At 41.1% G+C, this 19,495-nt stretch overlaps 1 protein-coding gene across 2 annotated transcripts in view; it reads right to left on the bottom strand.

Moving 5' to 3' along the window:
- GALNT10 (polypeptide N-acetylgalactosaminyltransferase 10) overlaps window positions 1-17,061 on the bottom strand; it is a 173,520-nt gene extending 156,459 nt beyond the window's left edge. The window contains exon 1 of one of the 2 annotated variants that reach the window (XM_072630798.1): window positions 16,726-17,061. In XM_072630798.1, the coding sequence (XP_072486899.1) occupies window positions 16,726-16,740 (15 nt within the window). In that variant the 5' untranslated portion in view covers window positions 16,741-17,061. Of the gene's footprint in view, window positions 1-16,288; window positions 16,608-16,725 lie in introns of those variants that run through there. The other variant, XM_072630799.1, reaches the window with a different exon arrangement.
- Between the last annotated feature and the right edge of the window lie 2,434 nt (window positions 17,062-19,495).

The raw sequence follows: 19,495 nt of genomic DNA, 5'->3' as shown, positions 1-19,495 counted from the left end.
ATATTCCAGAAGTCAAAGGAACTAGGATTAAAACCAAGAAATCACCTACCCAGCAAAACTGAGACAAAAATGGTTATTCAATGAAATAAGAGGACTTTCAAGCATTCTTGATGAAAAGACCAGAGCTGAACAGAAAATCTGACTTTGAAATACAAGAATCAAGAGAAGCATGAAAAGGTAAACAGGAAAGAGAAATCATAAGGGACTTACTAAAATTGAACTGTTTACATTCCTATATGGAAAGATAATATTTGTAACTCTTGAAACTTTTCTCGGTATTTGGGTAGTTGGAGGGATTATATACATATATCTATAGACAGAGGGCACAGGGTAAGGTGAATAAGAAGGGATGATATCTAAAAAATAAAATTAAGGGGTGAGAGAGGTATATATTGGGAAGATAAAGGGAGAAATGGAATGAGGCAAATTATCTTTCATAAAAGAGGCAAGAAAAAGCTTTTTCAATAGAGGGGAAAAGGTGGGGAAGTGAGAGGGGAAAAGTGAAGCTTACTCTCATCACATTTGGCTTAAAGGAGGGAATAACATGCACACTCAATTTGGTATGAAAATCAATCTTACCCTACAGGAAAGTAGGGGAGAAGGGGATAAGTGAGGTCTGGGGGAATGACAGAAGGGAGGGCAAATAGGAGGAAGGAGTAATTAGAAGTAAACACTTTTGGAGAGGGACAAAATCAAAAGAGAGAGCAGAATAAATGGGGGACAGAATAGGATGAAGGGAAATATAGTTAGTCTTTCACAACAGGTCTATTATAGAAGTCTTTTGCATGACTATATGTATATGGCCTATACTGAATTGCTCTCCTTTTCAGTGGGTATTGGAGGGAGGAAGGGAGAGAAGTTGGAAATCAAAGTTTTAGGAACGAATGTTGAGAACTGTTTATGCATGCAACTGGGAAATAAGAAATACAGAGAATGGGGTATACAATCTATCTTGTCCTACAAGAAACAAGAGAAGATGGGGGATAAGGGAAAGGAGGGGTGTGATAAAAGGGAGGGCAGATTTTGGGAAGGGGGTAATCAGAATGCATGGTGTCTTGGGGTGGTATGAGGGGAGAGATGGGGAGAAAATTTGGAACTCAAAATTTTGGGGAAATGAATGCTGAAAACTAAAAATAAATAAATAAATATAAGTTTCAAACCCCCCACCAAATAAAACAAAGAATGGTAAGAACTGTTGCCACTTCCTTTACTTTAACTCCATAAAGCAAGCAAGTTAGGCCATTTATATTTCATTCTTTTTGTCTCTATCACTTTCAGTGTATGTTACTGGAAAAGTTCTCTCTCTATGTAACCTCTAAATGATCTCACCTTTCTTGGCCACTGGATTATAAGGTGTTCTATTAAACTGTGAGCTTCTTGAGGCTGCCCAAGGACATTTTGCCTTTATTTGTATTCCCCAGTGCTCAGTATAGTGACCATAGTAGGGACTTAATAAATGTTTGTTGATTTAACTCTGGGCCTCAGTTTCCTCATCTGTAAGAAGACAATCTCTCTCCTACTTACTTCACAAGATAGGTCTTAGAATTAAAAGTACATAAAGACAGGCTGAACAGCATATGTGCTAGAATCTAGCTATAGTCTAGACTAGACACATACTTTTCATATAAAAAATGTAAATGAATAGTATACTTTTTTTTTTCCCATTCTATCTTTTTGGGCTGGTCCAATTAACTGCGAACACAAGTTCTCACATAGTGTATTTTCTCTAGTATGCTTTAAAAAGAAATGGTGTCGCTGAGTACTACCAGCATTGGTAAATATGGTCTGTCAGTTTTACTTTCAACATCCCAAGTGATAAAAATAGGCCTCAGTGCATTAGGCAGGATAACTCATACACTCAAAAAATAATTTTGAAAATATGAAAATGAAACATGGGAGTTTCTTGGCTTTATTACTATCTATTCTTAGAGAGAAAATAATTGGGATTTCTTATGGAGTTAGTATTTTGACAACAAATAACTTATAAAGGCAATAAGCAAAATCAAGACATGTAAGACATGTAATTCAGACTACAGAGCAAGGACAAGATGCTACATGACCATGGGCAAGAGCAAATCACTTACCTGCTCTGGGCCTCAGTTTCTTCCTGTATAAAATGAGGGGGCTGGACCATATGCTAATGTTTCTTCTAGAGTTGACGTGTTCTGAGGTTATTTCTAGCCCTTTAGTTCTTCAATTCTATGTTCTAGTATCCTATGATTTAAGAATCCTTTCAACTCTAATTTTAAAAAGGTCTGTGCTAAGATCCCTTCCAGATTTTACATTCTTTGCTCCTACAACTACCCAGTGTTTGAGATAAATGAAAAATTAGGATATATTTTCTTAGTCGCTGGTTCCATAAACGAATGTTAGCTTGTTAGAGAATCTTTCCAAAATGTAGATTTCCACCTTTCCAAACTATTAAGCTATTCTTGGCATGAAGGAGGATATAAGAGATTTAGCTGAAAGGGCTATAGTTTAAGTTGCCTATTACCCTTGTCCACCTAAGCAAGTCACTAATACAAGGCACAAAGACTAGAAAAGTGGAAAGAGTGCTGGTTTTGAATGTATATGTTATATACATATATGTATGCATATTTAAGAACTATTGTCTTTACATTAGTTACTTCACCACAACTCACCCATTGATCCCTCCCTTGTGACCAAAAAAAAAAAAAAATCAAGCAAATATCAGATACATTGATTGCATCTAAGTATGTATACAAAATCCTGTCCTATTCATCTCCTGCCTTTCTGCTGTAAAAGAAGAGATGTTTCACCATCTGTTCTCTGGGACCTTTCCCTTTTTATTTTCTTTTAAAGAATTCAATGAACTTTTACTTTTAAGTTTCTACTCTGAACCTAAACATGATGATGATGATGACAATAATGATCATGTCACGGTATTTTTAAGCAATCAATAATTTGAATCCAATTTTTGCTACCACAAAGAGTCCTATTTTGGCACAAAGTCAACCTTTGTTTACACCTTCCTTGTAGTATATGCCCAGTATTGGGAATACTGATATGCTTGTCTCCTCACATTCATTCTGTGTCATTTGTGTTAACTTGCAAAGTAGGAGATAAAACTTTTGGTGTATAGTTCCAAATTGCTTTCCGGAATGTCTGAGTCCAATTCACGATTTCACCAATAATGTATTAGTGTTCCTGTTTTCCCACAGCCTCTCTGTGGGGGGAGAAAACTGTCATTTTTTTTTTTTTTTTTTTTTTTTTTACCAATTTGAAAGGTGTGAGGTAGAACTTCAGAGTTGATTTAAGTTGCATTTCTTTAATTACTGACTTGAAGCATTTTAATGTTTCTGTTGATAGATTGGTATTTTTTTCCTTTGAGAACTGTCTAGCTGTACATATCCTCTGACAAATTTATCGACAAATAATTCTTGTTCTTATATATTTGAATCACATGCTCACAAATTTCATTAATTTTTAATTAAACAAAGCTGAACCCATTTTTACTTATTTTTTCATTTACATTCTTACAGTTATTGTATATACGGCTCTTAGTTCTTCACACAAATCTTTTCATGTTTCTCTGAATTAGTCATATGTGCCATTTTTACCTCCATAATAATATTGTTATGTTGGCATGGGGAAGCTATGTGGTATAGTGGATAATAGTGCTGAAGCCTGAAGTCAGGAAGACTTGAGTTCAAATCCAGCCTCAGATACTCCTTAACTCTCTGACCCAGGGCAAGTCACAACCCATTTGCCTAAGTTTCCTCATCTGTAAAATGGGAATAATCATGAGTTGTTGCGAGGTTCAAGTAAGATAATAACTGCAAGTGTTTTGTACTGTGTCTGGCACACAGTATTATAAAACGTTAGCTATGGCAATGATGATGATGTCATATTTTCAACCATTCAATAATAATTTGTTTTCAATTCTTTGCTACCACAAAGAGTGTTGTGATGAATATTTTGGCATACAGTGAACTTGTTTCCACTTTCCTTGTAGTATACACCCAGTGGTAGAATCACTGGTTTGCCTGTCTCCCCACATCTCTTCCAACTCTATTTTTTTTTTTGTCATCTGTATTAACTTGCATGGTAAGAAGTAAAACCTTAGAACTGTTTCAATTTATATTTCGCTTATTAATAGTGATTTGGAGTATGTTTTCATGTGGTCATCTATAGAAGAGTGATGGATATGGAGTCACAAGACCTGAATTCAAAATCTGGACTTGCCATTTACTACCTGTATTATCATGGGTAAATTGTTTCCTCATCTGTAAAATCAAAGCGCTGAACTAGATCACCCTTTCAACTTTAAATCTATGATCCTATGAATTGGTGTCCCAATAACCAAATGCTGACATAATTAAGAGTCAGATACTTTCGACAAACTGCAATGCTAAATTTAGAATATCTAAGTTTGATTACAGAGACAAGAGATAATCTGTGGCCACAGAATCTCATACACAGAAAAAAAAAAAACATGGTGGATATGATTGCTTATTGTCAGTGACTCTGAAAGATCTTGGAGAACAGAAGAGGTTTTTCAGGGCCAGAGAAAAGCATATGTCCTAATTTTCTAAAAAGGAGAAGGAACAGAATCTACAAATTACAATCCAATAATTCTGACTTACATTCCTGGCAAAATCATAGAACAAATTCTTAAAGAAATGATTAATGAGCATTTAAAAAGGTAAGTGCTCTTTACAAAGCCAAGAGAGCTTCATCAACAACAGGTCATGCCAGTGTAATCTCATTTGCTTTTCTAAAAGCTTTACAGGCCTGGTAGATCACAGAAATTTTGGATTTTACTAAAGCATTTGACCAAGTCTCTTGCACTGTTTTTACAAATAAGATGAAGATATGTGGGCTAGATCAGAATGCAACTGGGTGGATTTGGACCTATCTAAGTAACTAGAACCAAAGAGTAATCACTAATAGTTTGATGTCAACCTGAAGTCTCTGGTAAAGTACTCCAGGATCTGGGTTAACCCTGTTTTAATTAAAGACTTGCAATAAACAATAGATGCCATACTTCTCAAACCTGAAGATAACACAACACTAGCAGGGGAACCTACACAATGAGTAACGAAAGTAGAATCCAAAAAGCTCTCAGCAGAACTGAACGTCACTCCAAATCCAGTAACATAACATTTAAAAGAGATAAATATAAAATCTTACACTTGGATTAAAAACAAACAAATTCACAGGAACAAGATGACAAAAACGTGTATAGAATGTCATTTATCTGCTAAAGACCTGAGAGGTTTTAATGGGCTGGAATCTCAACAAGAATCAATGGTGTGATGTGTTACCAAAAAAAAGGTAACACAATCTTTGTTCATATGAAGCCTCAGACACAGCGTCCACAAGAAAGGAAAAATAAATACCCTTTCTAGAGGTCTTTAAGTAAAGGCTGGAGAACCTCTTATAAGCTACGCTGTAGAGGGGCTTTTCTTTCAGGTAGAGGCTAAATAAGATGAACTCTGAGGTACCTTCTAACTCTGTGATGTGACAACAATCAAAACAGAAAGCTTGTCCTAAACTTCTTCCAAGGCCCAGTACAAGTATCACCTCCTCCAGGAAGGCAACCTTCCTGAATATCCCCTACACTCTACCAGGTTCCCCAAAGGCAGAAGTGACATATTCCTCCCCAAATGAACATTTCTGTAGGTGTGTTTATTTCCCAAAGCACCCAGTAGATTTCATGCAATAGTAATAAATGAACGAATGGCAGAAAGGGATACAAGGGTGGAGTTTAATTTCCTGAACTAGGATTCTGAGGTTCCAGTGCTAGGTGGCTGGGTTTTCTGGTTACTACAGAAACTATTCTTCTCTTACAACTTTTCTCTGTCACCTTTGCTAGTTTACCTTTTTCCCACACCCCTTACATACAGGCATAGTCTAAAGGTTTTGTCTTTGGCCTTCTTTTATCTTTCTTCAATTTCTCCCTTGATCTTAAGCAATGCCATTGTTTGAGATGACTCTCAAACCTCTATCAACAATCTTGCTTTGATTTGGTTGGTGGTTGCCCTTTATTCTTGAAGAGACCAAAATAACATCACTATGTTAGAGTCAAATCAAAGTACGTCTGACTGTGGCTGATTGGACCAATACAAGTTTGGAATGTTCTACCACAAGTGGGACACAAATAGTCCATGTGAATATTTAGAGGAGACTCTTTTGTTTCTTTTGAGCTACTTCAATTATGCTTTACTCACAGAGCACTATACCTCTGAGGTGGGCATGCCATGCTGGGTGGTCCACCAGTGTCTCCCATGTCACACAAATCAATTCCAAAGTTCTTAAGAGAGATGTTGAGAGTGTCCTTGTGTCACTTCTTCTGACCATCATGTGAATGCTTGCCCTATTGTGAGTCAACAATCTATCGTCTCCCCATAGCCCACATCCCATATTTACAACTGCTGGATGAACATCTCTACTTGGATGTCTCACTAGCATCTCACGTTCAGCAGATCCCAAGTGTTCACCTTTGCCCTCAAACCTATTTCTCCACCCAACTTATCTATTTCTGGGGGTGGCATCACTGTCCTTCCAGTCATTCAGGCTTACCACCAGGCAGTTATCTTTACCCATCCTTGCTTCTTACCACCTTACTCCTCCTCCAAACCTGTAACCTCTACAATCTCTCCCAATTTATCCACTAATTTTCACCCCCACTGTAATCACATTTAATCAAAGTTAATACTTTTCTTGTTCTTTCATACCACTGACTCAGTGAGCCCACTAAAATCTCTAGACCTCCTCCCCTTCTCACTTTCTACTTGTGGAAATGATTTTTTTTTTTAAATTCAAGTGGAGGGATTGTCATTTATCCCTATTAGATATGCCCATTGTTTCAGACTGTCAAGATCTTCTAAATACTTGAATTGGAATCATATACTTCTAAATCAGTTTACCTCTCTAAGCCCCCATTTTCCCACTTGTAAATAAAACTTTTTGTATCCTCACAGGGTTGTTGTTATAAGGTAAGTACTTTGTAAATGGTAAAGTCCTACAAAATAGAAGATACTATCATTTGTGAAATTTGAAGAGATTCTCCATTTTATGCTTAAAATTTTCACTTGTTTCCCAAATAGAAAAATGGGTCATTTCATCTATTGGTATGCAGTAGAGGACACCAAAGTGAAGGCATTCAAAGGTAAAGAGAAAGAGAGGAACAACCAGCCAAAGCAAGCTGAATAATTTAGCTCACTCTGTCTTAGAAAATATCGATAGGGTGCTTCACCAAGCTAAAAGGTCATGAATTATAAAGCATAAGCTGTATTACAAAGCAGGAACTAATCTTATGGTAGCTCTTTGTTAACAATGCATTCAACTTTAGAGAATCTTCAATGAATTATTATTGCCTAAGTGACAAAACACAGACATAAACAACTATGGTGGGGGTAGGGAGGGGTGGGAGGAACAATGAAAAAGAGTTAAGGAGGCAGTACAGTAGAACACACTAGGCCAGGACTCTGAGAAAAAATAGGATCTAATCTATCTCTTCCACTACCTAGCTGGGCATTCTCACTTCTATTTCCTGGGCCAGTTTCCTCATCTATAAGATGAAGGGGTTGAATTAGGTGATCTCTCGCGGTCAGTCCAGTTCTAACCTTCCTTGCTCTGTGTTCCAGCTGTCTATATTCTGTAATCCCTTCTAACATTCTATGATTCTTATTTTTTAATTGGAAGTTTTTTCTTTTTGAAAGAGGGAGACACCTACGGGACGTATTTGTTACTTCTGATTTCTATGGTTATAATTCCTAGGATTATATGGTTATCTTGTTGCAGAAGAAAAATCCCTCTACCACATGACATTAATGTCTGAGCATGCCTTTTCCTACCTTCCACACAGTATTAATTTGCTGTCTCATCAAGACTTATTATGCAAATAAGACTTATATAGATAAGAATATAAACATTGATTTTAATATGCACCTCTAATTCATGTTACTATGAAAGCCAATGCCTCTTTCCAAAATTCCAAGCTCAGCGTGACGGGAAGGATGCAGACAGGCCAATCCCCTTTAGCTGATCAATAGTCCTTATTCTAACGCATCATGTTTCACCTGAGCATGCAAACATTTTAGTGATTAGCTGTCTAAATGTTCCCCATCATTATGAGGAAACAGTTTAGGGTAATCATTTCAAAACTCTATTTATGTGGTGCCTGATTACTTAATTTTCTGATGGGTCAGGCTCTACCACCACTAAGAAAAATGTGGTTAAATTAAAAAAAAAATCCTTATATTGATTTCCTAATGTTCTAAGAATAATGAAAAGTCCTAAAAAAGGAGAGGAACTCCTGATACATGAATATTAAAGTCACTGTGTAATCCATTATCCCCCTGATTTAGAGTCCTTGAATATTATTTTCCAATGAAGTTATGACTTAGAAGAATGTAAGTACTAGAAGAAATCTTAGAACATAGAATGTTAGGCCTAGAGAAAAATTCTAGAAAACAACTATTAAATCTCATCATTTTACAGATAAACTGAGGACCCAAGTTACAAAAATTATTTGCCCATGACCATACAATTAATAGGTGGTAGAATTGGGATCAAAACCTAGCTTTTCTGTCTCCAAAGTCAGTATAGTCTTTAGACTATACTCTATTGTTGCCACTCTTAAAAACATTTTCTACCCCTCCTCCCCCTTCCCCCAGCTATTGGGATTTTTTAAATGCAGTACACCTCCTTGTAATGCAAAACATACTAAGACCAAAACCCAGAAACTGGGGGAGAACAACACATACATACACATACACACGTATGGCCTGGGATGAGTGCAGTAGGAAAGAATCTTTCCCAATAAATACAGAGACATATTTAAGTCTGGATTTTCCTGATTGGTCTTGCAAAGTCCATTCACTTAATCACTATTTGGGTGTATGAGGCTCTATGCTAGGAACAGAAGCAAATTTGTCTGAATAAAGGCTGAATTCTTAAAATAAGATCTCTCTAAAAATGGAAAAAAAAATACAGGCTACACTCAAAATTTTAGGTAAGTCCAGCTGGGGTTTGGGACTGGGAGGTATAGACTATATTTAATCCTGTTTAAAAACTAATGATCTTCTTGTGCTCATAGAACACAAAGTGTAGTAAACTTTTTGGTTGCTGACCAAGTAATGTAACTGGACATACTCCATACTGCTTCCAAATCATAGGGAAAACTCCTATGGTAAAGTAGGAAGAAAACAAACACTGGATCTGGAGCTCCAGGCACCCGACTCCATGGTGGCTTTGGGCTGGTTACTTCCAGGCTCTGGATCTCAGGTTCTTTCTCTTCCAAAGAAAGGGCTGAACTAAATATTTCTATGCTTCCTTCCATCTCTAAAGTTATCATTTGTTCTGGAGAAATTCACTACTGATGGGGCAGCTAGGTGGTGTAGTACATACAGCATCAGCCGCGCAGTTAGGAGGACCCAAGTTCAAATTTGACTTCAAACACATGACACTTATTAGCTGTGTGATCCTGGACAAGTCACTTAACCCCGACTGCCTCACACACACACAAAAAATTCACTACTGAAAATCATGTTGACTAGCATGACAGGTAGGTGGACTTAATCAAGGATTGGCAGCTTAACTGGGAATAGAAACAGGCAAGATAGGCTCCGGACACAAGAGAGGGGTGTGGTGAAAGAGGAATGCAGTACGAGACACTTATTAATATGATTTTTAATAATTCTATCTTAATGACAGAAAAATTCACTCTCCACAGCCAACAGGGATTTATTCTGTAATAAGGAAAGCCACAGGTAATTGCAGTAAAGGCCCAAAGGGCCTGTGAGGGATAATAACAGGAGGCTAAATTTTCAAATCTTACCAGAGGGTAAAAACAACTATCTGGCCCCCAAATATGACAGATGGCCAATTAGTCATTTAAAACATCTTTATCAAACAATCCAGTAGGGACAATGAACTGTTCTCACTGACAAGGACATTACCTTCAAAGAAACTTCTCTTAAAACAGAACAGAATGTATTTTTAAACAGCACTTTCAAAGCATTTTGTTTCCATCTCTTTTTTGCACTTGTTACATGGTAATTGGTAGGGCAGCTAGGTGGTGCAGCGGATAGAGCACCAGTACAGGAGTCAGGAGGACCTGAGTTCAAATCTCACCTCAGGCACTTGACACTCACTAGCTGTGTGACCTTGGGCAAGTCACTTAACCCCAATTGCCTCATCCTGGGTCATCTCCAGTCATCCTGATGAATATCTGGTCACTGGATTCAAATGGCTCTGGAGGAGAAGTGAGGCTGGTGACGTGCACAGCCCTCCCTCACTCAAAACAAAGTTAAGTGAAAGTCATGTCATCATTTCTCTGGTGGCATTGTCTTCTCTGTCAATGAAGGACGAACATGCACACAGTAACTGGTATTAAATTTACTTGGCTCCCTATGTTTTCCCCACCAAACTGATGGCAGAGCTTTACCACCATACATCAATCCAGATGTTTATAGGGTAAAGTATACAATTGTTGAATTTTATAAATAAAAAAGATGGAGACTTGATGAATTTAACACATTGAGGACTTTTATGAGAACTGCTGGGTATCGGAGGGTCATATAGCCTTCAGAAATATCACCCTTCTCTCCCTTCTTTTCTGTACTCTTCCTCAAGGGTCAGGCAGCTGTCACTAGATTCAATTTATTTCAAATACTTTCTACTCCATGCAAAACACTGTGGCCAGATGGCTGGGGGACAAAGTCGAAAATGACACTTTAAAGAAGTGTTATGGATTTTAATTCGTCTACATAGCATGACTATAGTGAAAACGTATTCAATAGGAAAGTATATGTAGATCCTATATAGAATTGTATGCCGTCTTGGGGAGGGAGGGGGTGGGGGTGGGGTAGGTGTGAGGGGGATAAAAATCTAAGTTTTATGGTAGTGATTGTAGAATATTAAAAAAAAAATAAAACAGTTTTTAAAAAAGGAAGTGTTATGGAAAAAAGATTTGAAGACAGAAGGCAATTATATGGGAGACCTTGGGCAATTTACTTAAGGTCTTTGGGCCTCAATTTTCTAATGTGTAAAATGAAGGGGTTGAATGAGATAGTAGCTAGTGTTCTTTCCAGATATGAATTGTAAGATCTTTGTCCTCAAGAAGTCAAACAGAAGAAATAAGACATAAAGTACTCCTGAGTTAGAAGTACAAAGAGGCATGGAAGATAGGAGGGAGAGACTTTGCTGCTGAAGGAATCAAAGGAGACTGCATGGAGGATGTAACCCCAAGCTGCACCTTCAAAACACAGAGGAGAAGGTGTGGGGAAGAGAGGGACAGATATTCACTGCAGGCAGGGGAAGAGTGGATGTAAATGTACAGAGTGAGGAGGGGCCAGGATGAAAATGGAGAACAGCAAGGAGTCCAGATGGCTGGAATGCAGTGTGGATGGAGGGAAGGGATGTAAATAATAAGGCCAGAAAGCTGAGGCTGAGCCAGATTGTGGAACACTTTAAATATCAGGCTAAGGATTATGTACTTAGTGGCACTCACTCTGGGGTAATGAGGAGTCACTAAAGGTGATCAATGGAATGATTTTAATCATTTGCTAGGATAACAATTTAAACTTGAAAGTGGTCAGCTTTATGATTAAGATGCCAAATTATTCAAATAGTAGCATAACTGGACAGTTATAACTGGAAATGTGAATGACAACATAACTGGAATAAGAAATATAAATATGTTTATAGTGTCCTCAGCACCTAGCAGTCAGTGTTCTGACCAGAACACGTTTAAAAACTGTTGAAAGAATGAATTAGTGATCTCCCTGGTTCTTTTTTGGACATTTTATGTCTAGCTCTTATGCGCTATGGTTTATTTTTCTAACATCCTATGTTTCAAGGTCTTTTCCAGTTCAAATATTCTACATTATCCTGTGTCTCCCCCAGTGCTTAGTCCCAATGCCATGCACACAGTAGGCACTTACTAGTTAGTTACTGGAAGGAGTAAGTTCTAATCATTTAAAATCATTCCTGCAACCTTCCAACACTGGATCATAGGATTTCATTTGGATACCAGCTCAGTGCCTTGCACCTGGAGCAAAGCATAGCAAAAAAGGGGCTGTCTTGAAATTTGGCAGCATATTCCTTAGGGGCAAAAGATACACTTTAAATCCAGCATCACCTGGAAGAAGTTTTCATTTGCAAACCACACAATCATGCAGCCCAAATAATGGCCAAAAGACAGCTATTTAAAAAAAAAGAAAGAAAGAAAGAAAAGAAAAGGAGATTCAGCAAGAACAGCTCATCTCTTTGAACTATTGCCACTCTTTCTCTGTCCTCTCCACCCTAAACCACAGCACTAGGACAAAAATGGTGACTTGGACCATTGTCTGACTTTTCAAGGTCTATGGCTGTCTCCCTTCCCTCATGGCCTCTGAGCACGGCCCCAGATGCTGCTCTCTCCACTCCTCAGTCCCTGCCCCAGTGCTCACTGGGCACAGGGGTAATTTACCTGAAAGCCCAGGCCAAAGAGCCATTAACCTCAACTTCTTCACTATACACCTGGGTCTTTTCAAAATCGTGAAAGTCTCCAACTGCCACATCAATGAAACCACGAAGGATTCTCTGGACTGTACCCAAATTGCAGGTGTTAATTTAATAATGAACTTAAACATTCCAAAGAACTCACAGGATCTCACTGAAGCTGAGCTCCTTAAAGAGTCAGACACCACCCCTCTTTTCTTTTATAAAGGTGAACACTTGCCCTATCCCTGCAATCACAACTGTTGTAAAAGTTGAAAGGTGAGAGGGAGACCCTTTGGACAACAAGCAACACCCACTCGAATTCAGGTTCTCATCACTTTGCTTAGACTATTAATTGCAGTTGCTTTGTTACTGGTCTCCCTGCTTCCAGTCTCCTTCTCTCCAATACATTTTATATAACGCTGTCAAATTAATATTCCTAAAGCGCAGGCCTGACTATGTCACTTCCCTTGCTCAAAAAGCTTCTGTGCCTGCCTATTGCTTCTAGGATAAAATACAAATTCCTCTGTTTGACATTTAAAGCCCTTTGCCATCTGGCTCCAACCTATCTTTTCAGATAGATCTATTTCACATCATTCCAACTTGAGAAATTTTATTTTCCAGTCAAACTACCCTAATTGCATGACATCACCTCTCTCCCCCCTTATTTGTGCACATGGTTCATCCTTTCCTCATGACTGGAATATTCTCCCACCTCACCTTAACCTCTCTCCCCCTCCACTCCAAACCAAAATTCACATTGCAAATCCATTTACTTATCTATATATGCTATTTCTCCCTTCCCCCAAGACAAAATTCCCTGAAGAGACGGATCTTTCTTTTGTCATTTTTGGTCACTAAATCTCCAGCATAGGAATCTTCTAAGAAATGTTTATTAAATGGAACAGTTGGCAGAGGTCATCTAGATTACCTGGTATCTGAACAGGAATCAATCAATTTTTTCTTGGATTGAGAAATCCTTTCTACAATATCTCTGACAAGCAGCTATATGATCTTTGGTCAAAGACCTCCAGTGGTAGAGAATTCTAGAGTTGATATTTATATGTCATTTTAAAGTTTGTAAAACATGTATATACACCTCATTTCTGTCTCACAATGGTTCTATGTGGCAGGTAAAAGTTATTATTACTTCCATTTACAGACAAGAAAACTGGAGCTCAGGAATTAAGTGACTTGTGTTCTATCCCTTGAGATGGTCCATTCTACTTTTAGAAAGCTTAATTTTAAGAAAATTCTTCCTTGACTGGAGTTGAAACATGCTTCCCTATCTCTTCTACCCATTGTTAGTTTTGATCACTGGTGCCAAGCAGAATAAATATAATTTTTCTGGATTTCCTATGATAGACCTTTAGGTATTTGAAGACAGTGACCACGTAATCCCCTCAGTCTTCCCTTCTCGGAGCTACTCATGCCAAGTTCCTTCAATCAATTTTCATACATCATTATTTCCAGTCCCCTTACTATCCTGGTTGTCCTCCTCTGGGCAAAATCAAGCTTATCAATATCTTTCCCAATACATGGTGCCCCAAGCTGGGCACAGTACTCCTGGCCAGGTCAAAGGATGGTGTGACTAGAAGCATTTGTGCTCTGAACAGACTTCTGTTCTTGTAGCCTAAGGTCATATTAGCTGCCATGCTAAAATAAGATAATCTATGGACGGCACTTTGTAAACCTGCAAGAACTATACAAGTGCCAGCTATTACTACTGTTAAAACCACCAGATTTTTATCCTTTCTGAGCCACATCTTCAGCCCACTGTACTTGTGCAGCTGATTTTTTTTTTTTTTTTAAGGAGGGAGGTGGTGAGTGCTTTATTACTGGAAAGCTTCAAACAAAGGCTGGATGACTATTTTGGAATATAATAGAGGGCATTCCTGTTTAAGAATGAGTTAGACTTGATGCCTTCTGAGGACTCTGTCAGTTCAGGTTTTATGATTTTACATTTATACTTCAATGCAATTGATCTCATACCTAGGGAGTATCTACAGTGCATATCACAAACCACCTCAACCTGTGCAATAATTATTCATGTTTTTCCATAAATCCTCCATAGATTGGCAATCTGATACAATGGAGGTCTTCTAGCTATCCTTCCCCTCCTTGCCCATTATATGAAAGCAATGATAAAAAAACCCAAAACACTGACTAGGACAAATTCAGAGAACTATAGCACTAAAGATTTCCCTCTTCGTGTAACTTATCCATTAATCAACAATGGGTCCAGCTGTCATCTAGTTCTGAATCCACCTAACTGAATCAACCATTCTATGCAACTCTGAATATGGTCTGGGTACTCTCCCCAACCTAGCATCTGTAATTCCAACAGTTTCTCACTCATTCAGGAGGTCACAAAGAATAAAGAGAGCACACCTCCAGCACACCACAGTTTATATGTTTCTCGCCCCCACCCTCCCAAAAAATACCCCTAGATATATGTAAGACAGGAATTATTCCCATCTTACAGGTAAGAAAACTGAGGCTGAGGAAGAGGAAAAATGTTTTACTCAGGTTTTCTGACTTCAAATTCAGCATTCTACTTCCTTACATAAAATGACATCATCTAAATCAACAATTACTAGAACCATAAAAAAGAATCAACAGGAAAGGCTCCCATCATTTCACACTCATTTGTAAGAATAAATACTTCTTGGCAAGTTCATCAGGTTCCTTCCAGTCCTGTGATTCTGCTCCCAACAATGAAATTTTTACATTCACCAACTGATGATAAAAACCCCTAGGCCAAATGCCAGAAGATCTGAAGTGAGCCCAAGCATTGGTCACTTTGCACGTTTACATGTCAACCCTGATGGAAGAAATACGGTGGCTATGCACTGGACTAGCCCAGGTTCTGACCTTGGGTAAATCACTCCCCTCAGTTACCTCTGTGTCAGGGTGGGAAGGGAAAAGATGCTTTCTAAGGTCTCTTTCTGCTCTGATAGCCTACGCCTGACCAATGACAGAACAAGCCAAAAAAGGGATAAATGAAGTAAGGCAGCTCCAAAATTCCGAAATCGGTTAGAAATACTTGGTCCCATTATATGTCCCACCCACCTGACCTTTGCCAAATATGCTAGTAAAGACCCGTCCCTCTCCAGGACCACTGGACCTCGAAAGAAGGGAGGCTGGTGCTAGAAGATCCCATGAGGGAAAAGCTAGCCACTGATCACAGAGGATAAAACACAGGAGGAACTGACCAGCACAAGGGACAGTCATTTAGCAAATGGCGGGGGGGGGGGGGGGGGATTCAGTCCATGGAGGAAGCCCCAAGTTATCAATGGTAGATAAGAGAAGGAAACTGGGATGGTTCCTGGGGTTTAGAAAATGAGGCGCACAGGGTAAGTGCTAACAGAAAGCAAGAGTCCGGAGGTAAGAAAATGAAGGTGACAGGAGGAAAAAACTGAGAGAGGCAGCTGGGGAGGGGGGATGGGAAGGGGTGTACAGGAGAGGAAGAATCCCCCAGCATCGGGGACACTCCTTGGGGAGCATCTTAGGCACCCACCATCCCTATGGGCTCAGAGGGGAGCTGACAAAGGGAGGGCACCCAAACCTCACCTGGGGGATGTCCACCTGCCTCCCCCCATCACGTGGGCGTCAAAGGGGACCCTCCCCCTTGGAAGCATCCTATTCTGTCCCATCCACTGATCAGGGTCGGAGCAGACCCCTTTGCCCGGGGGGTGGCGCGCCTGGGCTCCCCGCAACTATCGGGGGTCAGCTGGCGGTGTCCCATCCCTTCGAGCTCCGAGGCCAGCTCCCGGAGCATCATCCGGGGTCTCCCCGGCCCCGCGACCGAAGAACGTTAGGCGGGCTGGCTCACCTGTGCGACCCCCGCTCTGGCCGCCGCTGCCGCCTCGGCACCCTCGGGGCCGCCCTCCAGCTGCCTCTCCCGGTAGAGAGCCCACAGCCCCACGTTGGGCAGGAAGACGAGGGCCGTCAGCCCCAACGCCACAGCCTGCAGGAGCCTCTTCTCCTTCCGCTTCATCGGGGCCGGTCCCCCTGGCGCGCGCCTGCCCCGGCCCCGGGCACCAACTCCTCGGCGCCCGTAGCAGCTACAGAGGCAGCAGCAGCGGCCGGGAGGAGCGGCCGCGGCGCCGGCCCTAGCCCAACTCCCCGACACTTCCGCTCCGCCGAGAGAGGAGCGGAGCCGGGCGCTACCACCACACCCCCACCTCGGGGGGAGGGGACGAAGACCCACCACCCACTCTCCCCCAGCCCCCCGTTTCCTCAGGTTACACTAGCCCCACCTCTTCCCACCTCGGCAAGACCCATCTTTACTCCAGGTTCATCTTAATCCGCGCCTCCTTCAGGGCTGGCCTCAGCCGGCCTCGGCCATGAGATGGGGGTGAGTTCATGCTTCCCCCCGCCGGTCCCCACATGGTCTCATCCGCCCGCTGGCTTAGGTAAAGTCCAGGAGTTGACTGAAGGGAGGGCTAACAGGTCGGAATGCTAGCTTGTCGCTGGGGGTGGGGAGCGGTGGCGGCTGGCGGGTTAGGTGTGGTTCCTAGGACGTGGCCGGGAGGGAGGGGCGCCCCCCTACTCGTGGGGAAACTGCGTGATCCGCAGCTGGATGAGCTGGTGCACCTGGAAGAGACCACTCCCAGGGGCTCGAGGGGCCAGGGTTTCCGGGCCCTCGAAGCCCGGGGGAGGGGACGGGTGTGGGGGGAATCTGTCGGACTCGCGCACGTGGGACTAGGGAATCGAAGTTCTGGGCGGGTTAGGCTTCCCTGCCCTCTAGGAGCCGTGGCCCCCCCAGGCGCCCCCTGCTGCCAAAGCGGGTGGTAGGTGCCCAAGAGGCGCCAGTTTCGTTTGGGGGCAATGCGGTGGGCTCTGTCTGAGCTCGGGGAAGGGCGGGGGAGGCCAGGAGAGGATGCGGAAGGGCCGCACTTGGAGCCCCTGAGACTGGGCAGGGGGAGGCTGAGCTCCGCCGGGGAGCGATAGCCAACTGCGCAGTGGGGTGCACCCCATCAGCCCCCGATGGGTAATCCACGGGAATGAATGGGAGCATCGTTGGAGGGAGTACCCCACGTGGCGGAGATTACAGATTCATTGAAGTCATGCTTTTTAAAAATTAAATTTTATTTTCTCGGTTGTCAAGCTTTTACTTTTTTCTTTCACCTCTGACTTCACCGGGGGCATGGGGGGTGGGGGTGGCAATCCTTGGAACCTGCGTAGTCCAGCAAGATATAAGAGCGATATTCATAGTTTACACATCCCTAGTTCATTCACAGAACATTTTCGACGCCTTTTGCTTCTCTCAATCCCATTTGATGCTTAGAGCAGCCCTCGTGGCATAGGCAGCAGATATTACTAGCTCCATTTCACAACATGAGGAAAAGCAGGTTTCAGAGATTTTGAAATTGCTAGGACACTGCTAAGTATGCAGGTGGAGCTGGGACTGAAGCAGGTTTTCTGGTTGTCTGCAGCACACCAGCCACCCAGCTGGGGTTTGAGGGGGAGATATTTGAGAGAAGAGGCAACAGCTTCGTTCCTTGTGACTTAGGGTTATAATGTTGCTCGATGAGAGAAAGAATCCTTATGCAGCAATGGCTTTCACTTTCGATGTGACAATGGAAAGAACATTGGACAGAGACAATAACTCAGATCCTGTTGTAAGGCTACCATGTAACAGCTGTACCACCTTGAACGAGTTAATCAATTTCCTGAGTTTGTTTCCTCATCTGGAAAATGAGTCTACCAACACCATCATCCACCTCCCAAGATTGTCATAAGGAACAAATCAAAGCTTTTTGCTCAGACTTTGCAATCCTAAAGTGCTAAATAAATATAAATATTAGCAATGTGATTATTAACAAGCATTATTGGCTGCAGTGGATTGATTGGGAGTCACAAGTTATGTCTTCCAGATTCAGCTTTGTTTGGTCAAATCACTTTCCTCATGGAACTCCCATTTGTAACATTAGAGAGCTGACCCATATGATCATTGAGGCCCCTTCCAGCATTAACATTCTAAGTTCTAAGCTGTCTTTCATTTTCTCATATGTTGTGATTTTGTTGACTGAAGCTAAAAGATTTACTCAGATACCAAGTGAGATGATTGTGATATCCAGGAAAACAAAGTTATTAAGCTAGGTTCTTGGAAACCACAATAAAAACATATGGTTGAGAGAAGGGATTGGGGAGAAAGAATTGACAGTAACTGTCTGCTAAAAGCAAGCGAGGCAGTGAATATGTTCTCAAGGAAAACAACCAACAGGCAGGCAGGGATGATACAAACTTCCTATCCTCTGGGAGCCATCACACTGCTGGGGTCGCCACTAAAATAAATAGTAGGGATTATGCAATTAGAGTTCTTGCTGTTTTAATTACTTTTCCTTTTTGTAGGAAGGCAAAAAATTCCTTATGAAAAATACATAGTTTTCTTGACATTTCTTTCCTCTCCAACAGTTCAATGGGAGCCAATCATTTTGTTTTCCACTAGGTGGCACGTTTCAGCAAACTTCACTGTGGCTGCGTAAGAGCAATATAATAAAGTGTTCAGAGAGCTGGACAGAGAATATAGTAACCTAACTAGCCTTTCTAGATGGATGAGAGGAATACACTGTTCATGAGAGTAGAATCAGAGAACCAAGCAATTTGAGGGCTTTTAGGACATAGAATGTCAAAGCTGGAAGAGACCTTAGACAATAAAATATCTAAACTGTGAGGTACTTAGATAAAACACACCACTGTTAGAGTTAAAAGGGATATGAGAATCATTTAATCCAGTACCCCATCATTTAACGTACAGGTAAACTGAGGACTATACAGGGAAAGTGAATTACCTAAGTTTACACAATGAATCAATGTGAGAATTGGAACTTGACTCAGGACTTCAGATCCCTAGTCCAATGTTTCCATTTCATCAAGCTGTGATTGATGGATAACATAATGATGACACCTGAATAGGTTTTTTTCTCAGACTACATGGTTCCTTTAATCATATTATCTAGTTTCTACTTCCATTACCTAACTCAGTCCAACCCACATAGATCTTCTAGGCCCTTTAATAACTCCCTATTTTCTT

The sequence above is a fragment of the Notamacropus eugenii genome, chromosome 1 (assembly GCF_028372415.1).
Source record: "Notamacropus eugenii isolate mMacEug1 chromosome 1, mMacEug1.pri_v2, whole genome shotgun sequence".
Classification (NCBI taxonomy): Eukaryota; Metazoa; Chordata; class Mammalia; order Diprotodontia; family Macropodidae; genus Notamacropus; species Notamacropus eugenii.
This window is presented reverse-complemented; position numbering and strand designations above follow the sequence as displayed.